The sequence below is a fragment of the Bubalus kerabau genome, chromosome 5 (assembly GCF_029407905.1).
Source record: "Bubalus kerabau isolate K-KA32 ecotype Philippines breed swamp buffalo chromosome 5, PCC_UOA_SB_1v2, whole genome shotgun sequence".
Classification (NCBI taxonomy): domain Eukaryota; kingdom Metazoa; phylum Chordata; class Mammalia; order Artiodactyla; family Bovidae; genus Bubalus; species Bubalus kerabau.
In genome coordinates this window covers 101,528,302-101,547,188 of record NC_073628.1, presented here as the reverse complement: position 1 = coordinate 101,547,188, position 18,887 = coordinate 101,528,302, and the positions used below count along the sequence as shown (strand labels likewise).

Sequence of the window (18,887 nt, the reverse complement as noted above, 5' to 3'; positions counted from 1 at the left end):
AGCTGCGTGGAGAGGGAAAGTCAGATACCCCAAGTCCAGGGCCACCTCTCCGGAAATCCAGCAAGGATTTTCCCGACCCCTCCCCGCTCCGCTCCCCGCGACTGAAAAAGCTCCAGGATTGACGTTTTAAACAAAACCGGTCTATTTGCATACCCTCCGTTTGCATGCATTTGTCTTTGAGCTGAAGGGAGCGACTGTGTATAAGAAGGCGAAATGGGGACGATTTACTCAGAATTTCAATTTCAGGAGACTGAGGATTGGGGTGGGCCACAAGTATAACTCAAAGCCTTGTCTCGTTCGGTAAACTGAGGCCTAGGTAAACGGTTCTAAAACCTGCAGCTCGCTGAGAGCAACCTTTCACTCTGTTCCTCAAGCCCCTCCCCAGAGAAGCTGACCCCCCTCAAATCCCGTTCTGAACCAGGTGATGCCACAGGCACCAGAGCAAGGACAGAACCCACAACCGTCCAGAGGAAGGGTCAGTGGGTGCCACCTGCTTTGCACCTGTGCCTTTACCCTGCCCAGTTCCTGAGGAGGACCGCAGGCCCGGAAGGCAGAGGCAAAGAGCCCTACAACTGGGCTCTAATCCCGCCCCCTTTCATAGGCATGAGACTGGGAAGCATCTGGGCAACTGCTGACCATTCTGTTTAAACGGCCCAACCTGGTCACAGGGCGTGGCGTGGCCATGCCAGGCGCAGGGCTGTCTGGCCAGCATGTCACTCTGGGGGGTGCGCCTGGTCGGCCTGCAGCTCTCCCTCTCTTGCTGTTGGGCTTTCAGCTGCCACAACACCCCGTCCTCCCCCGACTTCAGCCTCCCTGGGGATTACCTGCTTGCAGGCATGTTCCCTCTCCACAGTGCCCCTCCAGAGGCCAGAGGAAGACCCACGGTGACCTTCTGTGACAGGTGAGTGGGGGGGAGGTCAGTAGAACTGTCACGTGGGGGGAGCCTGTGCCTACGGGTCCTCTGCCAGCCTGCCTCTGCAAGACCTTGTGGGTTCTATCTCTGGAGTGACCATCTGGACTGCCTCCAATCCCTACCCAACCTACAGCCAAGCCACCACCTTTAAGGGCTGGCTAGCCTTTCCCTGGCACTTTTAACACATTCTTTTGTCCTGGCTGTTAAGAGTCCTTTGTATTATAATTCCAGATCAGTTGTTTCCTGGCTTTGTAATGTAACTAGAGAGCAAAGGTTAAGCAAGGGCGCCTTTCCCTCTTCCATCTCCTTCCCTACCCCAGTCCTCCCCAGTTCACACTCCTTAGTCTCTCAGATGGCAAGTATGGTTCTCCAGGGGGAGGGAAGTGGGGACGTATAGCAGAAGATGCTTCAGTAGCCTGAATGACTTTGGTTGGTGCCTTCCTGAAGTGGACAGTCTAGGTAGAAAAAAAAAGAAGCAACTGCTTTTCTTATAAAGGGGATAGTATTAGATTCAGTCAGCTCGAGGATGTCTCATGGCTCAGTGGCCCAAAACGTAGCATACCTGACAGCCAGCCTGGGAGGAAGATTCTAGAAAGCCTGGCGTGAGAGGACTGGCCCAAAGAGCTACAGTTGGGAGCCTGGGAAGAGGAAATTTGAGGGAAGAGGAGATACGTGAAAAACCAGGTTCAGGTGACTGAACGACTGTCGCGGGCAGGAGGTACTACGCTTCCTTCCAGTGACCCAAGGACAGAAGTGGTAGGAATGATGGGGGAGCCTCCCAAGAGGCAGGGCGGCTGGGAAATGGAGCAGGTTGGCACACTGCTCGAGCAGAGCTGAGTCACGGCCCTAGTGTGCCCATGTCTGTGTTTCCCAAAGAGGCAATGAGGAACACAGGCCCCCACCACAATCACGAGTGTCCCAGTGAAAGGTACTAATTAACCGTGTATAAGCACGTACTGTGGTTAATTTCATGTGTTAACTTGGCTAGGCCCTGCGGCCCAGGTGTCTGATTAAACACCAGTCTAGATGTTGCTGTGATGTGGTTAACGTTTTAGCCGTGGTTAACATTTAAATCAATAAAGCAGATGCTCTCCATAGTGTAGTTGGGCCTCACCTAATCAGTTGAAGATCTTAAGAGAAAAGATGGAGATGCCGGGGAAAAGGTAGTCCTCTCTTTTGTTTGCGCCCCCTCTCTCTCTGTGTATATATAGCTGGCTAGCTAGATAGATAAATGTATACATACGTGTCTCATCTTGGTTGTTTCTTTGGAGAACCCTAATATAGCAGATACCTCTGCTACAGGACTTGGGAGCCTTTTGATCCTAATATGCTTATGGGGGGGGCATGGTATGTATACTTCTCCAGTTTGTCCCCTACCTCTCCCAAGGCTTGTCAGCAGAACTGTGTGTGTGGTCCAGGGCCCATGTTGAGGTCATGGTTGTAGGGGCTGCACAGATGACCTCAGAGGTTCCTTTCTACCCCTAAGCCTGGGGTTCCAGGAGACCAGAGGTTCTTAGCTCTCAGCCTGGCTTTCCCTACAGGTCCAACAATTTCAACGGCCATGGCTACCACCTCTTCCAGGCCATGCGGTTCAGCATCGAGGAGATAAACAATTCTACCGCCCTGCTACCCAATGTCACCCTGGGGTATGAGCTGTACGATGTGTGCTCAGACTCAGCGAACATGTACGCCACGCTAAGCATACTGAACACACTGGGGAGGCGCTATGTGGAGATCCAGGGAGACCCTGCCCACTTTTCCCCTGCGATGGTGGCGGTGATTGGGCCTGATATCACCAAGCACGCTCTTACCACTGCAGCCCTGCTGAGCCCCTTCCTGGTGCCCTTGGTAAGCTGGGGCCCTAACAGTTCGCTCATCTTCCCTCCTGGCAAGTCCAGCATGGGCTGGGGTGGGTGTGCAGGAGCTGCTGTGCCCAAGGTGGGTCTGGACTTCAGGACCTCCTGGGCAGTCACTGCTCTTGAGTCACTCATCTGGAGTTCCTTCTTCTCCAAGTGCTGCTTCTGAGATCTCCCTGCTTCTGTGCTCACCGGAAAGTCCTTTCTCCTTGGAAACCTCTGTTCATCTCTCTCCTCCTGCTGTCCCATCACCCCACAGGCTTCACATCTACCCCATCCTCCTCCTCCCGTCCGTTCCTTCAGGCTCAGGCTCAGCTGTGTGGTGTCCCTCCCCTCCTCTGCTCATCAGCCTCTCCAGGGCCTCCTCTTCTGCTGACACACTTGCCCTGTCCCCCTCCATCCTCCGGGCACTTCTCCTCAACCTGGCTGACCTCCCCTTCCAAGGAGACTTCTCTGCAGAGTTTCTGTTCCTGCTTGCTTCTCTCTTTGCATTTACTCCTCCCTCCATGGCCTTGGGCTCTGTCCTTTGAGCAGTGCTTAAAGGTGATGACTGTGGGTTGGGTAGGGGATGGAGATTGGTCAAGTGACCACCCCAAGGCAGAACCAGCAAGGTCTTGCTGAGAAGGACTGGTGGAGGGCCACTAGGTCTCCAACCCTTCTGACCATTTTGACACTTTCCCCCAGCATTTATGACCACTCCTTTTCCCTTGTGCCACTTCCTTCTTGGTTTCCTTTAGGGAATTCTGCGCCCCACTCCATCCCCCTCCCCCCCCCCCCCAGAGGTGACTGTCTAGGACAGACCCCTCCCCTTCTCAGGCAAGCAAAAGGCCCTGGCTGAATTCCCATCTCCACCTTCCATCTCCACTCCTGAGAACCAGCTTTGTCTCCAGAGCCTCACCCAGTGCTTCCACTTAATGGAGCCACCAGGGCCCCAGATGAACTTACCTACCCCATAACAAAAGCCTCTTGTCTTCCTACATCCCCTCCCCAGCCTGTCTGGCAGAGTAACTGTCTCCAAGGAAGCCAGTGCCCGCTGCATTCCCTTCCCTGCTTCCATGTCTAGCCCATCACCACGGCCTCTGCCATGGGGCCCCCTAACCACTGCCAGCTCCATCCCTTCCCTATAGCCACTGCCCCAGCTTTAACTGACTGCAATTCTCTCCCATCTAGATGATTCCATCAGTTCCTTGGGGTTCTGACTCTGGCCTTGAGCCTTTTTAAACAGGTTCTTCATTGATCAGAGATATACTCCTACAAGTTTGATGTCACTTCTCTGCCTAAACCCTGAGGGGCTCCCTGTGGCCTTGGGATAAAGCCCTAGCACCTCAGCTAGGCCCAGTAGGGGCTAAGGCTTCCTACCCTGACGGAATACACAGGCTCATGCTCTCCTTCCTGGATCTGCCCTCCAGCTTTCCAGCCAAGTGGAAGTCCCTGGAGGGCCCCACACATATACCGTTTCACTCCCTGCCTGCAGGTTGCGTTCACTTTGTCCACAGGCCAGAGTCTCCTTCCTCTCCCAGAATTCTCTCTGGGGACCTGCCCCCTTATCCATGGGTAACTTAGCAGTGCTCTGCTTGAAACCCCAGGCCAGGACCTCATCTCCATCCCTCTTCTCCCTCTCCTCCCACTCCCATGTCCCTGCACCAAGAACAGGGCTGGCCCTAGGGGGCCCTCAGTCGGGGCTGATGCCACTGAACTTGAACTGAACTCCACAGGTCAGCTACGGAGCCAGCAGCATGGTGCTCAACTCGAGGCGGCTCTATCCCTCTTTTCTGCGCACCATCTCCAGTGATAAGCACCAGGTGGACATCTTGGTGCTGCTGCTGCAGAGGTTCGGGTGGGTCTGGATCTCCATCGTGGGTGGCGAAGGTGACTACGGGGAGGTAGGGATACAGGAGCTGGAGTACCAGGTCACCCGGCAGGGCATCTGTATTGCCTTCAGGGACATTGTGCCTTTTTCCGCCCAACCGGGCGACGAGCGGATGCAGACCATGATACGCTGCCTGGTCCAAGCCAGGACCACCGTTGTAGTGGTTTACTCCGGCAGACAGTTGGCCAGGGTGTTCTTTGAATCCGTGGTGCTGGCCAAACTGACTGCCAAGGTGTGGATTGCCACAGAAGACTGGGCCATCTCTAGTCACATCAACAGTGTGCCTGGGATCCAGGGCATCGGCACAGTGCTGGGCGTGGCCATCCCGCACAGGCATATCCCTGGCCTGAAGAAGTTTGAAGAGGCCTATGTCGAAGCCGACAAAGGAGTTCTCAGGCCTTGCCCCCAGGGCTCCTGGTGCAGCAGCAACCAGCTGTGCACAGAATGCTGGGCTTTCACGGCACAGGTGATGCCCACGCTAGCAGAGTTCTCCATGAGCTCTGCCTACAACGCATACCAGGCTGTCTACGCTGTGGCCCATGGCCTCCACCAGCTCCTGGGCTGCTCCTCTGGAGCCTGTTCGAGGAGCCAGGTCTATCCCTGGCAGGTAAGGCACTTACCAGCCACTGGCACCCACTGTCTGCCTTCCTAGGGCAGGCAGTGTGGTTACTCTTCAGCTACCTTAAATGTTGGGGGTGGGGGGCAAAGGGTGACCACTAGAGGCTGATCCCTTCTCTGAGGCTCGTCTTGGTCTTCTCTGAGCTGTGGCTCCACCCACCCACCAGGCCTGGGATCCAGGGCTTGAAAGCTCTGGAAAGGGCTGCCTTCTTAGAGACTTCTCTCACTCAGGAGGCTGGTTAGGAGGGTCAAGGGGCCTCCTAGGAGGGGAGGTGGGCTGAGGAAGGGACCAGAACTTCCAGGCAGGCTGAAATGCCCCAGGTAGAAGCTCAGCAAGGCCCTATGCACTTGCTTCCTGGGCCATCTGGGTCTGGAAGGACGCAGGAGGAGCAGCCAGTGTCATTGGCACCAGCTTCGTTATCCCCGTTTGTTTCAGCTTCTGGAGGAGATCCGCAAGGTGAAGTTCCTTTTACACAAAGACGCTGTGACATTTAATGACGATGGCAATACCCTCAGCAACTATGACATAATTGCCTGGGACTGGAGCGGCCCCAGCTGGACCTTCAGGGTCATTGGCTCTTCCTCTCCATTTTCAGTGTCGCTGGACATAAATACGACCAAAATCCGGTGGCATGGAAACGACAACCAGGTAACAGGGACGTGGTCACTCACCAAGTGACTGCCTGATGGGCAGCCTGGGGGCAGTGCTGACAGCTCACACAGAACATGAGGTTGGATCCCAGGTACCAGGCTGCTCTGGCTCTCCCCAGCCCTGCCAGGGAAGCTCCCAGGGCTCAGAAAGGCAGATGCCCAGTTGCTGCTGGTTCACATGACCAAGCCCTCTGCTCTGGGAGTGAGCTGTGAGGGCAGATGTCCAGAGACCCCGTTTTCCATCCCATGTGTGAGGGTCCCTTGACATGAGCGTCTCCACGTGGCTGCAGAACACCATGGCTTCTTGCAGGTGCCTAAGTCTGTGTGTTCCAGGGACTGTCCTGAAGGCCACCAGAGAGTGATCACAGGTTTCCACCATTGCTGCTTTGAGTGTGTGCCCTGTGAGGCCGGGACCTTCCTCAATAAGAGTGGTGAGTGACCAGTGATGAGTGGGTGAACCACCAGCACTCCTAGGGTCTGTAGAACAAATGGAAGCGCCTCCCTTGGGCCACACGTGTGCAGAGCCAGGGTCCTGGTCACTTTCCTGCCAGTTAGGGACAGTTTGGAGGACACCTTCCACCAGACTTAAGTTCTCATCAAGCAGAAAGAAACAAGCAGTTGAAGGCCTCATATCTAGCTGTGTTCTTTTTAAGAGAGCTCCAAACCAGCACCTAGAGAGACAATTTTATCCTAAACTCAGCTTCTTTATCCAAACAGATGTGAGTTTCATTCCCTTTGTACCCTCCCATATTGTCCTTTTTTTTTCTTTTTTCTTCCCATTTTATCTGTATGAAATCCCATCTATTGACCATACCAGTGACACCCACTGCCTTGAACAGCTTGGCTTGAATGCAGACACTAGCATGTCTGTGGCAGGACAAAAAGTTCTTCCATCCTGCGATGCAAGGTCAAGGGCAGAGGGCAGACAGAGGTAGCTAAGGGGCTCAGCCCAGAGCTGGACTCCAGGGGCCACATGCCTTCTTTTTACCATCTTGGTGGGAGTGGGAATGCATCTCTTCCATACTGAGGGAATCAACTCAACTCAGAGAAACCACAGAGTGCAGCTCAAGAATGTGGATTTGGCTAGGGAGAGAGCCCTGGGAGAGATGAAAATGCCCTTCCTTTGGGGCTGGCTGCTTGCCCTGGATCACAGCCTCAGGGTGGTGCGGGCGGAGCTATAGGGTAAGGCCCTCTCTATGACCTCTTGGCTTGCCAACTCCTTCTGGGATCAGGAGTCACAGAACTGACCCAAATGTCTCCATGATCTGTAGTTCACACAGGCATATTAAGGAAACACATGGCCTGGGGGCTCTCACTCAGGGCTACCCTCATCTTGCTGGGCCTGGCAGAGCCCAGCTCCTGTGCTACAGCCCCACCAGCACCTTGCAGGGTTGTTGTTGTGCAGTCACTAAGTCGTGTCTGACTCTTCGTGACCCTGTGGACTGTAGCACGCCAAGCTTCCCTGTCCTTGCCTTCCTCTGTCTTTCGGAGTTGGTCAAACTCATGGATTCGAGGAGCCTGGCAGGCTGCAGTCCAAGAGGTTGCAACAGCTGCACGCGACTTAGCAACTAATCCACCACCACCATGTCCATTGAATCGATGATGCCATCCAATATCTCACCTTCTGTTGCCCCCTTTTCCTCCTGACCTCAATCCTTCCCAGCATCAGGGGCTTTTCCAATACAAGGGTTGTACAGCCTCCCTTTCCTGCTGTCCTCACCTGGCTCTCAGGAACCCTCTCCACCTTCTCTTCCAGACCCCTATAGATGCCGGCCTTGTGGGAAAGAAGAGTGGGCACCTGAGAGAAGCCAGACTTGTTTCCCACGCACTGTGGTGTTTTTGACGTGGCACGAGCCAGTCTCTTTGGTACTGCTGGCAGCTAATACGCTGCTGCTGCTGCTGGTGGCTGGGACTGCTGGCCTGTTTGCCTGGCACCTAGACACCCCCGTGGTGAGGTCAGCTGGAGGCCGACTATGCTTCTTCATGCTGGGCTCCTTGGCAGGGGGGACTTGGGGCCTCTATGGCTTCTTTGGGGAGCCCACACTGCCCACGTGCTTACTGCGCCAAGGCCTCTTTTCCCTTGGTTTTGCCATCTTCCTGTCCTGCCTGACGGTCCGCTCCTTCCAACTTGTCTTCATTTTCAAGTTTTCTGCCAGGTTACCCACCTTCTTCCGTGCATGGGTCCAAAACCGTGGTGCTGGCCTGTTTGTGATGATCAGCTCAACAATCCAGCTGCTTATCTGCCTAATTTGGCTTGCAGTGTGGACCCCACTGCCCACCAGGGAATACAAGCACTTTCCTCAACTGGTGGTGCTTGGCTGCACAGAGGCTAACTCACTGGGCTTCATGCTGGCTGTTACCTACAATGGCCTCCTCTCGGTCAGCGCCTTTGCCTGCAGCTACCTGGGCAAGGACCTGCCAGAGAACTACAATGAGGCCAAATGTGTCACCTTCAGCTTGCTCCTCAACTTTGTGTCCTGGATCGCCTTCTTCACCATGACCATTATCTATCAGGGCAAGTATCTGCCCGCGGTCAACGCGCTGGCCATGCTGAGCAGCTTGAGTGGAGGCTTCAGCGGTTATTTCCTCCCCAAGTGCTACGTGATTCTGTGCCGCCCGGACCTCAACAGCACCGAGCACTTCCAGGCCTCCATCCAGGACTACACCAGGCGCTGTGGTTCCACCTGACCACTGGATCGGGCGTGGTCAAGCCTGGCGGGGCGGACTCAGGGGCGAAGGTGGAACGGGGGCGTCCAGGACCTGGGTGTCCGGGAGGCTCCTCAGCCTTGGCGTGCGAAGTGTAAGCCCACGGGAGGGCTCAGTCCGGGCTGCGCCGGCTGCCAATAAAAAGATGAAATGTGTGTCTTCGTTGCGCTTCCTCTCTAGGGCGACGGTAGAGCGCTGCCTCTTCAAGTCTCAGGGCGCTAAGCGGCCCGGCTAACCGCAGGCGAAACCTCGGGACTCCCAGCAGGGCAGAGACCGAAAGGCCGGCTTGGCGTTGCTAGGCAACCCAGGGAGGCGGGCCCAATGCCTGGGGGCGGGGGGAACTGGACTGGTCCCGCCTCTCTCTCCATCCCATTGGCTGCTATCTATGTGGTACCGCCTCCAGGGGCCGGATTCGGAGGTAAAGGCCTGCGCCCCCGAGGCGTCCCGCCCAGGCCGGCGCGCCCTGACGTCACGTCCGGCGGCGGCGACGGCGGCGTCTCTGCACTTTCGCCGGGCACGTACGGCCGGGGCAGTTGGTCAGTGGGGTTGTGGGGGCTATCTGGCTCGGGGCTGGAGGGGTAGGCGTAGGGAGCATGGGCCAGGGTGAGGAGGTCGAGGGGCAAGGGACGAGGGAGGGGGCGCTGTGGGCCGCCGTGACTGCTGATGGAGCGTGACCGCAGCCGCCTTCCGCCCGACTGCTCGAGACGTGTGGGCGCGGCGTGGGTTCCTCTCACCTGTCTGCAGCCGCTGTCCTCCCCCGCCTCCGGTCCTCTCGCTGTGCCAGGCTGATAAGTTCGCGCTGATTCAGCGCCTCTTTTCCCAAACTTTTGATTTCCTCCCACCAGCACCCTTTCCCGACTGTGTCCCCACCTAGTCCTCCCGCACCCGTCACCCACACTCTCTGCCCACCCCCGATATGGCCTGTTTGCTTGGACCCCGCCCCCAGGGAGGCTCTCAGTCTCTTCCCGCCTCAGCTTGCACCTTCTAACCTTGAACTAAGTCCTGGTTGTAATAAACGTGAATGAATAGAGTCTGTCTCCCTCTACCCTGGTCTCAGCTCCAGGGGCTTTCTCTTGCTGTCTCTGGGTTGGACTGGTCAGTGTCACTGCCGTGTTTCTTCCCTTCAGAGGGACCATGGACGGCTCCTTCGTCCAGCACAGCGTGAGGGTTCTGCAGGAACTCAACAAGCAGCGGGAGAGGGGCCAGTACTGCGATGCCACCCTGGATGTGGGGGGCCTGGTGTTCAAGGCACACTGGAGTGTTCTTGCCTGCTGCAGCCACTTCTTCCAGAGCCTCTACGGGGATGGCTCAGGGGGCAGTGTTGTCCTCCCTGCGGGCTTTGCCGAGATCTTTGGCCTCCTGCTGGATTTTTTCTACACCGGCCACCTCGCCCTCACCTCTGGGAACCGGGATCAGGTGCTCCTGGCAGCCAGGGAGTTGCGAGTGCCAGAGGTTGTGGAGTTGTGCCAGAGCTTCAAGCCCAAAGCCTCGGTGGGACAGCCACCAAGTGGCCAGAGTGGGCTTGGGAAATCTGCCCCCTGGGATGTGAACAGCCACCTCAAGGAGTCTGCGGGTGTGGAGAAGGAGGAAGTTTCAAGGACTCTGGGTCAAATCCCTGGGGATCCGGAGCTCAGCGGTAGTCTCAGCCCCCAGAGGCCCCGGCTTGGCCTCCCTGCTCAGAGTGAGAGCCCGTCCTTTCTCCGTGGGAAACTCAAGCAGGCCCTGAAGCTCTGTCCCCCTGGGGACAAGGAGCCTGAGGATTGCAAAGTGCCCCCAAGGCCCTTCGAAGATGAAGGTGTCCAGCTGCAGGGCGGGACTAATGAGGTACTGTGCTCAGGGTGTTGGAGAAGGGGAGATGGGGAGAAGGGACTGATACTTTTCAGGGGTAATCTGGACCCAAAGGTACAGTCTGTTTTGTGGGTTTAGAACAGGCTTTTTCCAAATATAGGGCTTCCCAGGTGGCGCAGTGGTAAAGAATCTGCCTGTCAAGGCAGGAGATGCAGGTTCAATCCCTAGATCAGAAAGATCCCCTGGAGAAGGAAATGGCAACCCACTCCAGTATTCTTGCCTGGGAAATCCCATGAACAGAGGAGCCTGACAAGGTACAGTCAATGGGGTTCCAGAGTCGGACGTGATATCTCCAAATGCAGGAAGCCAGCTCCATCCCACAGCCTCAGGCTGACCTTCCTGCCAGTTGTGTCTGTGGTTGGCAGCTTCTTGGGGCCGACATGGGTGGCATTAGGTGTTTCCCCAGGGAAGTGAAATCCAGGTGGACCTCCAGTTACCCACATACAGAGCTCCTGCTCTCAAACCTGGGATTGGGATGTTGCTGCTGCCCTGGGACCTTGAAGGGAACAGGCACTGATGAAGGAACGGACGCGTCCGGGGACAGGCCTGGGTTGGGACTTGGGATGAAACCAGATGGAGCTGGCCACCCTGTAGACCCATCCCCAGAACCACTGCTGATTCAGTTTGGTGACCTCGCCCCTCCTGCTGCCTCTTCTGCTCTAGTGGGAGGTGGTGGTTCAAGTTGAGGACGACGGGGATGGCGATTATGATTCTGAAACTGAGACTGTGCCAACCAAGAGGAAAGCAAACGTAATCAGAAAGCCCTGTGCTGCTGAGCCGGCCCGGAGCGTAGGTTCCCTGGCAGCCGAGCCTGCTGAGAACAGAAAAGGTACAGCGGTGCCAGTTGAATGCCCCACATGTCATAAAAAGTTCCTCAGCAAATATTACCTAAAAGTCCACAACAGGTAAACGTTCTGTTTTTCTATTTTCTTTTCCCATCTGCTGTTCCTGTGTTGGGGGAGGGGGCCTGCGCTCCCCACTTGCGGCCCACGTAGGGGGGCTGGGGTGCCATCTCAGACCCACACGGTGCCTGGCATTGGTATCCTCTGACCACTGGGGAGTGAGACTCTGACATTGGATGGCTTCCTTCTTCCTCCCCCCTCCTGTGAGCTCTCTGCTGGGAGCGGGTTTGGGGACACCCAGGTGGCATTAGTGGTAAAGAACCCGCCTGCCAATGTAGGAGACATAAAAGACGGAAGATTGCCTGGAGAAGGGCATGGCAGCCCACTCCAGTATTAGTGCCTGGAGAATCCCATGGACAGAGGAACCTGGCTGGCCACAGTCCATGGGGTCGCAAAGAGTCTAGCAGGACTGAAGCGGCCTGAAGCAGCTGTTACATCAGGCTCCACCCACTGTGGACCTTGACCTCCACAGGCTTCTCCCAAGGAGGTGAGAGCAGCCTGAGGACCCATGCTGTGGCTGAGGCCTGACTGCAGGTGTTACTGAAGCCTGGCAGCGTGGGCCTGGGGCCAAGATGTTCATCTGTAGGGTGGGTGCCACCTGCGTTTCTGCAGACAGGTTAAGTCTCAGGTGTCAGCGGAGCACTAGGGACCCTTTTTTCGCTGCTGTGTCCAGTAAGGTGTTGACTTAAAAAATAATCACAACCTAAAAGTTGAGAGTTATGTTTTATTCAGTGGGAATTTTTAGGACTTCAAGCCCAGGAGGCAGCAGCATCTCAAGTAACCCTGAGAGAACTGCTCTGAGGAAGCGAAGGGAGGAGCCAGGTTATATAGAAATTTTTGCAACCAAGGGTATATAGTCTGAACATCAAAAGATTATTGTTAAAGAAAATCAGATATCCCAAGTTAAGAAATTTTGCATTTTTCTGTGTATGGGAAGATGTAAGCTTCTGGGCTCACTGAACTCCTTGGATATGCACCTCAGCTATCTGGGACAAGTATCCTGTGTTTTTCCGCATCTTGAGTGTCCTTGGGGCTCACCTCAGAAAGTGGCTGCATTTTGGTGGCCGCAGCTAGCAGGTATTCTTCTCCTGAGTTCCCTTAGGGCTCACTGGCTCTCCTTGGAGGGCTACAATGACTGGTGCCTGTGACATCCTTGTTTACTGATCTGGCGGGAGATACTCCATTTCTCAAAGGTAATCAGATTCCACAGGAAGCTATTTTAACTTAAAAGTAATTAAAATTAAATAAGTTTAGTTCCTAAGTCATGCTAGCTTCATTTCAAGTGCTCAGTAGCTGCTTGCAGCCCTCGCTGCTGAACGAAGGCTGCAGCATGGACGTGGAGTATTGGAGTATTTCCATCATCCCGTGCGTCCTTGTGGAAGGCACTGCTCCCGAGGCCTTGCTCTTCCTAGGGCCTGCAGGGAGGGCAGCTAGGTGATGCGCCTTCCCCCTGCTCCTCTTCAGCCCCAGACAGTACTTGGTGCAATGTCTTGCCAAGCCAGGCGGGGCCATACACGTTTTCTCACTACGACACTCTCAGAGGCCCCTGGTGACTGAATGGAGTTGGAACTGAGGACAGAGGCCTCTTGCTCTCCCTGCTTTGGGGGCAGCTGCTGCCAGTGGAGCCTTTGGGCCAGTCACCCTGGGGTGACCTGTGTCTGCCTGCACACTCCCTAGTGTGAAACTTGGGTGCAGGTACCAGCCCTGTCCTTCTCTTATGCTGCAGGCCACTAGACTGACCTAAGAACTAGGAGGGGGTGCCAGCTGAGGTGCTAACTGAGGCCTTGTGGGTGGGGGACAGTCAGTGTATCAGCAGGGATGAGAGAAGAGTGCCTGTGGCAGGCTGTCAGTGTTCTTCCCACACCATTCTGGGCTCTGAGGTCAGGGTTCACTTAGTTCATTCAGTGAGTTGTCTGCCAGGTGGCTGGGCGCTTCAGATACCTTCATGAAGAGAACAAAGGGGCCTTGTGGAGCTTGCCTTCCAGCAGGGCAGTGACACCCTGAACGACCAGATAAGAGACTGCAGTGTGCTGAAGGGCTAGAAGTGCCATGGGAAAAAAGAAAAGGATAGGAGGGCTGGGGAAGGGGACCTGGGGAGTTCAGGGTCGGGTCAGGTTGCAATTGTAGACAGGAGACTACCCAGCAGGTTCAGAAGAAGTGAGGAAGCTTGCAGATGGCTGGGGAGCAGCTCTGGGCTGGAGGGGAGCTGGAACAGAGGCTCGGGTTGGAGGGAGGCAGCAAGGTAAGGGGCAGCAACGGGCCTTTCTCGGGGCCAGATGCCAAGTGTTAGAGGGTTGAGTAAGGTTATGAGATCTGGTTATCCTCGAGGGTCCATCCGACTCCTAAAGTGAAAACTTGCTGGGAGGCCTGTGTGGAGCACAGGACCAGGTAGGAGGCCCAGGCAGTGGCCTGGGGATGGCGCGGCCGCACTGGGTGGTAGCCCGGAGGCCAGGCGAGGTGGTCAGATTGTGGCCATGGTTTTGAAGGCCAAGCTCACAGAAGCCCCAGGCAGCCTGAGAGGTTTCTCCAGGGAGTCGGGGCCCAGAGGTTATTTCTGCCTTTGGCGAGACACTGCAGCTGAACCTCCCAGCGGCCTGTGGTTCTGGGGTGTCCCCTACAGTGGGAAGCTGTCCCCTCCCTTGCAGAGTCTCCCGGAGGGAGGAGGGTTTCTGGACGCACCCCACAGCTTCACCAGCCACGTGGAGAGCCTCAGGCGTCAGCGCGGGCAGCTCAGCACTGTCAGCAGAGGTGCCAGAGCGGGCCCTCTGCGAGGAAGGGCGGCGAGTCTACTCAGTCTCCACACCCCTTGGCTTCTCCCAGCAGGAAACACACTGGGGAGAAACCCTTTGAGTGTCCCAAATGTGGGAAGTGTTACTTCCGGAAGGAGAACCTCCTGGAGCATGAAGCCCGGAACTGTATGAACCGCTCAGAACAGGTACCTGAGGGCCAGCCAGGGTCCTGCTGGGCAGGCGCATGCTGGCTTCTGTCTCTCTTCCACCTGGGAGGGGCCCCCAGGGGACTGGCCTGACAGGACTGTAGACTCGAGAGCCACAGGGTCCTTGGATGTCATCGGGTCCCCTCCCTGGTATGACAGTGGGGACACAGGCCCCAAGGGCAGAAGGGACAAGCCCAGGAGGGACACTGCAGGAGGTTATCTTGGGTTTGCCTGCCTGGGTTCCTGGCTTTGGAGAAGGGGGGTAACTGCTGAGAAAGGCCACCTGGCCACCTCCCCTACCCCCCCGGTGGCCTAAACCCCACATCCTAGAGGCTGGTCACCACTCAGGGTGGGGGTCACAGGTGAGGCCATTCGGCCTTTGTCCCTGGTCTGACACCCAGCCTGGCGTGGTGGGCTTGCAGCACTCCGCGATGTCACAGTCAGGGCAAGCAGGTTATGTGTTGCCCTCTCCCACCCTAGCGCCCCCACCCCCTTGGGCAGACTCTTGCCAGCTGTGAGTGGAAGCCCGGGCAGAGGCCCTCCCCCCACTGATGCCAGCCCCGCTTGCCCCTCATGCTGCCAGGTCTTCACGTGCTCTGTGTGCCAGGAGACGTTCCGCCGGAGGATGGAGCTGCGGGTGCACATGGTGTCCCACACGGGGGAGATGCCCTACAAGGTCAGGCTCGGCCTGTCCCTGAGGCTGGAGGCCGAGGGGCGGCCCCAGGATCTCCACCCCACCCGCCTCGCCCAGCCCTTGACGTGGGATGGTATCCGGGCCTCCCCTCCCTACCCGCCCAGTGCTCCTGTGTCTTTGGGCGGGATTCTGGGATTCCGTCACTGGAGGACAACCTCAGCCTCCGCCTGGGTGTGACCGTCACACCTGGTTGAGGAGCCTCCGAGCATCTCAGGCTGGGCCCTGCCTTCGGTTCCTGCCCCAATAGCCCTGGAGTGACCCGGCTTCCAGTGGTGTTGGCGGCTTCAGAGGTGACCGTGACCTGTCTTGCAGTGCTCCTCCTGCTCCCAGCAGTTCATGCAGAAGAAGGACCTGCAGAGCCACATGATCAAGCTGCACGGAGCCCCCAAGCCCCATGCGGTAAGCGCCAGGCCATGCCAAGGGTGGAGGCCGGGCCCGCTGCGATGCTGGGAGCCAGCCCAGGGAGGCAGTGTGGCTGGTCTAGAGCGGGCAGACTGTGCGGTTTCCCAGGGCAGGGACTCCAGGGCTGCTCCTCACTCTGGCCCTGCCTGCCTCTGTCCCTTAGTGTCCCACCTGTGCCAAGTGCTTCCTGTCCCGGACGGAGCTGCAGCTGCACGAGGCGTTCAAGCACCGTGGGGAGAAGCTGTTTGTGTGCGAGGAGTGCGGGCACCGGGCATCGAGCCGGAATGGCTTGCAGATGCACATCAAGGCCAAGCACAGGTGGGACCATCCTCCCTGGACTGTCCTTCCCAGGCCCGGCCCTGCTGCTACTCACAGGGGCCAGAGTGCCCCAACCTGTGTCCAAAGCCTGCAGCCTTTCTGGAGGGGAGGACCTGAGGGATGAGGCAGCTTGCCAAGCAGGGAGGCTGTGGGCGGGGATTCAGGCAGGACGAGGCTCTGGGCCTCCCTGGGCAGAGTCCTGGTGTCCCGTGGCTCCCGGGATGGAGCTCATGCCCTCTTTTCCCCAGGCAGCCAGAATCTGTTCTCACAGCTCAGGCAGGCTGGCCTCAGCCTGGCCTGTTTCCTTGGCTCTGGGATCAGGCGTGTTCCCAGCTGCAGGGGCACTAAGGGGACTGCTTCTTTTGGTGACGCCTGTGTCCCCGCCTGGACAGGAATGAGCGGCCATACGTCTGTGAGTTCTGCAGCCACGCCTTCACCCAGAAGGCCAATCTCAACATGCACCTGCGCACGCACACGGGCGAGAAGCCCTTCCAGTGCCACCTCTGTGGCAAGACCTTCCGCACCCAAGGTGAGGCAGGCCAGCCCCTCCCTGGCCCAGGGCTGAGGCCCGGCGGCTGAGCCCCCTCCTTGTCCCCACAGCCAGCCTGGACAAGCACAACCGCACCCACACCGGCGAGAGGCCCTTCAGCTGTGAGTTCTGCGAGCAGCGCTTCACGGAGAAGGGGCCCCTGCTGAGGCACGTGGCCAGCCGCCACCAGGAGGGCCGGCCCCACTTCTGCCAGATCTGCGGGAAGACCTTCAAAGGTACCTGGGCCTGTGGAAGGCCACTGCCCTGCCCTACCCTGGGCGGAGGGAGGGCCAGGCCCGTTCCCCTTTCCCCGGGAGAGGCTGGGCGCAGCAGTGGCTGTCACACGCTCCTTGGCAGCAGAACCCTCTTGCCAGCAGGGAGTGAGTGGAGGCTCCTGAGGGCCCCAGGCAGTAGAGACTTCAGGGTGCCACCCGAGAACCTGGCAGGGCCGAACCTGCCCACTTCCTGCCTCCCCTAACCCGGCCCTTCCCTCCTGCAGCCGTGGAGCAGCTGCGCGTGCACGTGAGGAGACACAAGGGGGTCAGGAAGTTTGAGTGCACTGAATGCGGCTACAAGTTCACCCGGCAGGTAGGCCTGGGGCTGGCTTGCCTCCTCCCGCCCCTTCGGGCCCCTGAACCCTCCTCCCTCTGCGCCCAGCCTGAGTCCCCCTAACCCCTAGGCCCACCTGCGGAGGCACATGGAGATCCATGACCGGGTGGAGAACTACAACCCCAGGCAGCGCAAGCTCCGGAACTTGGTCATTGAGGACGAGAAGATGGTGGTGGTGGCACTCCAGCCGCCCCCCGACTTGGAGGTGGGCTCAGCCGAGGTCATCGTGGAGTCACTGGCCCATGGTGGCCTGGCCTCCCAGCTCCCTGGCCAGAGACTGTGTGCGGAGGAAAGCTTCGCGGGCGCGGGCGTCATGGAGCCCTCGCTCATCATCACGGCCGCCATCCCCGAAGACTGTGACACATAGCCCCCGACCCGTGCACGGTCCCCTTGGCCCCAGCCCCCAATAAACCACAGGGCTTTGGACTTGACCATTCCAGCCCATCCAGTGGTCTGTTCCCATGGAACCTGGGCTCCGGGAGGAGCTGCTTTCCCGCCATGTCCTCTAAAAGAAATGGGGCACTGCCTGATCTGTGCACCCGATCTTGGCCAGCAGCTTCCCCAGGTTGTTGGGAGACCTCAAGGGTGAAACATGGGTTGTTAGCTTTGGGGGCCACGCCTCTGGCTCGGGGCACTTTAATTTTTCTCCCGTCTGGGTTTTAGAACTGCACCAGATGGAGCAGTAGTGTTCCTATCGCATAGCTTCAGCGATGCCAGCTAGTGAGGGCAGAATTCATCACTCAGCCTCTGGAGTCAAAACAGGGTGGCTGGGGTCCTGATGATGGTGGCTGGCCAAGACAGGGGCCCAGTGAGCGTGCAGCTGAGTGGATCTGGGGCTGGAGGACAGGCTTGCGGCTAAGCATACTCTGGATCCTAGCTGGTGGAGAGACTATGGGCAGGAGCTTTCCCTGGGGAGAACCTTGTCCAGGAGGCTGGCTTGAGGCACAGGCAAGGCCAGGCCTAGAAGGCCAGAGGCCCGGGTAGCACCCAGGTTCTGCAGCCGTGGGAAGAAGCGCGTGGGCTCAGGAGGCCAGTTGCCTGCACCTATTCCTCCCCAGCTCCTTCATGATGTCTGTGACCTGGGGCAAGTGACTAAGCGCTTCATTTCCTTATTTTTAATGGAATTAGTGATAGTGCATGCTTCGTGAAGTGAAGTCGCTCAGTCGTGTCCAACTCTTTGCTTCACAGAGAAGGATTAAATGAGGGAGCCTGCTGTTACAGTCCCAGGACTGGATAACAGACCACCCAGAACTGCCCACGGGCTGGGGGGCAGGTCTGCTCTCAAGATGGCTCACTTGTGTGTGCCTGAGAAGGTGGCCCTGGCTGTGGGCCGGGTGCCCCTCCAGGGGTTGCCTGGGCTCCACCAGAGCATGGTAGCTGAGTGCCGAGAGCACACGTCCCAACAGGCCAAAGCTGCCTCTCTGTGATCCAGCCCTGCAAGTCCACAGTGTCACCCCGCCACATCGCGTCAGTCCAGGCAGTCACCACTCATCATTCCTCAGGTTCAAGGCTAGGGAACGTGGACCCCACCACTCACTGGGGGTGTTGGAACCTGCACATGTTCACAGCTGCCTCACCCGGAGTGTGCCCTTCTGCTCACTGCTTAGCTTAGCAGTGTGCGCACAGTCAGCGGCAGTGACAATCATGACCCACCACTCACCTCCTCACTGGAGGATTCCCGAGGCACCTGCCCCATCCTGTGCTGAACACCTCGGATTTGAGGAAGGAAACTCCGTTTTAGAACCAGAACCCATCCAGCAGTCTTTCCTGTTACTCCTTGACCACCAGGTAAAGAGGTAAAGATAAGATTCAAGTGCAGTGACTGCCAGCCAGATCATGAGCCACTGGAGATGGCCTCAAGATTCCCCCTTGCTGGCTGGGCATTGACTGCTTCCTTGGGTTCAGTGGGCTCTGCAGACATGAGGAATGTTCCAAGCTTCTCAGCCTCTTCTAGGGGGATCTTGTATTTTAAGGGCCCGCGGTTTACCTGCTGCAGAGATGGGGATCTCACCACCATTTGGGACCCTGCTTTCAGG

General features: G+C 57.5%; 2 protein-coding genes across 4 annotated transcripts; both read left to right on the top strand.

Annotated features, from left to right (window-relative positions):
- The first annotated feature begins 710 nt into the window (after nucleotides 1–710).
- Nucleotides 711–8,596, top strand: TAS1R1 (taste 1 receptor member 1). The gene is made up of 6 exons (XM_055583786.1): nucleotides 711–901; nucleotides 2,455–2,761; nucleotides 4,485–5,246; nucleotides 5,694–5,906; nucleotides 6,219–6,339; nucleotides 7,665–8,596. The coding sequence occupies exons 1-6, from the start codon at nucleotides 711–713 to the stop codon at nucleotides 8,594–8,596; spliced, it is 2,526 nt and encodes an 841-aa protein (XP_055439761.1).
- Nucleotides 8,597–9,047: 451 nt separating this feature from the next.
- ZBTB48 (zinc finger and BTB domain containing 48) lies at nucleotides 9,048–17,285 on the top strand. Of its 3 annotated transcripts, none has more exons than XM_055582424.1 (11): nucleotides 9,048–9,150; nucleotides 9,742–10,438; nucleotides 11,126–11,367; nucleotides 14,188–14,299; nucleotides 14,883–14,975; nucleotides 15,306–15,392; nucleotides 15,559–15,713; nucleotides 16,106–16,242; nucleotides 16,314–16,478; nucleotides 16,742–16,830; nucleotides 16,922–17,285. In XM_055582424.1, the coding sequence occupies exons 2-11, from the start codon at nucleotides 9,749–9,751 to the stop codon at nucleotides 17,216–17,218; spliced, it is 2,067 nt and encodes a 688-aa protein (XP_055438399.1). In that variant the 5' UTR covers nucleotides 9,048–9,150; nucleotides 9,742–9,748; the 3' UTR covers nucleotides 17,219–17,285. The 3 variants fall into 3 exon arrangements, with proteins under 3 accessions (XP_055438399.1, XP_055438397.1, XP_055438398.1); XM_055582422.1 differs by having other exon boundaries at nucleotides 14,185–14,299; XM_055582423.1 differs by lacking the exon at nucleotides 9,048–9,150 and having other exon boundaries at nucleotides 9,199–10,438; nucleotides 14,185–14,299.
- The last annotated feature ends 1,602 nt before the right edge of the window (nucleotides 17,286–18,887 follow it).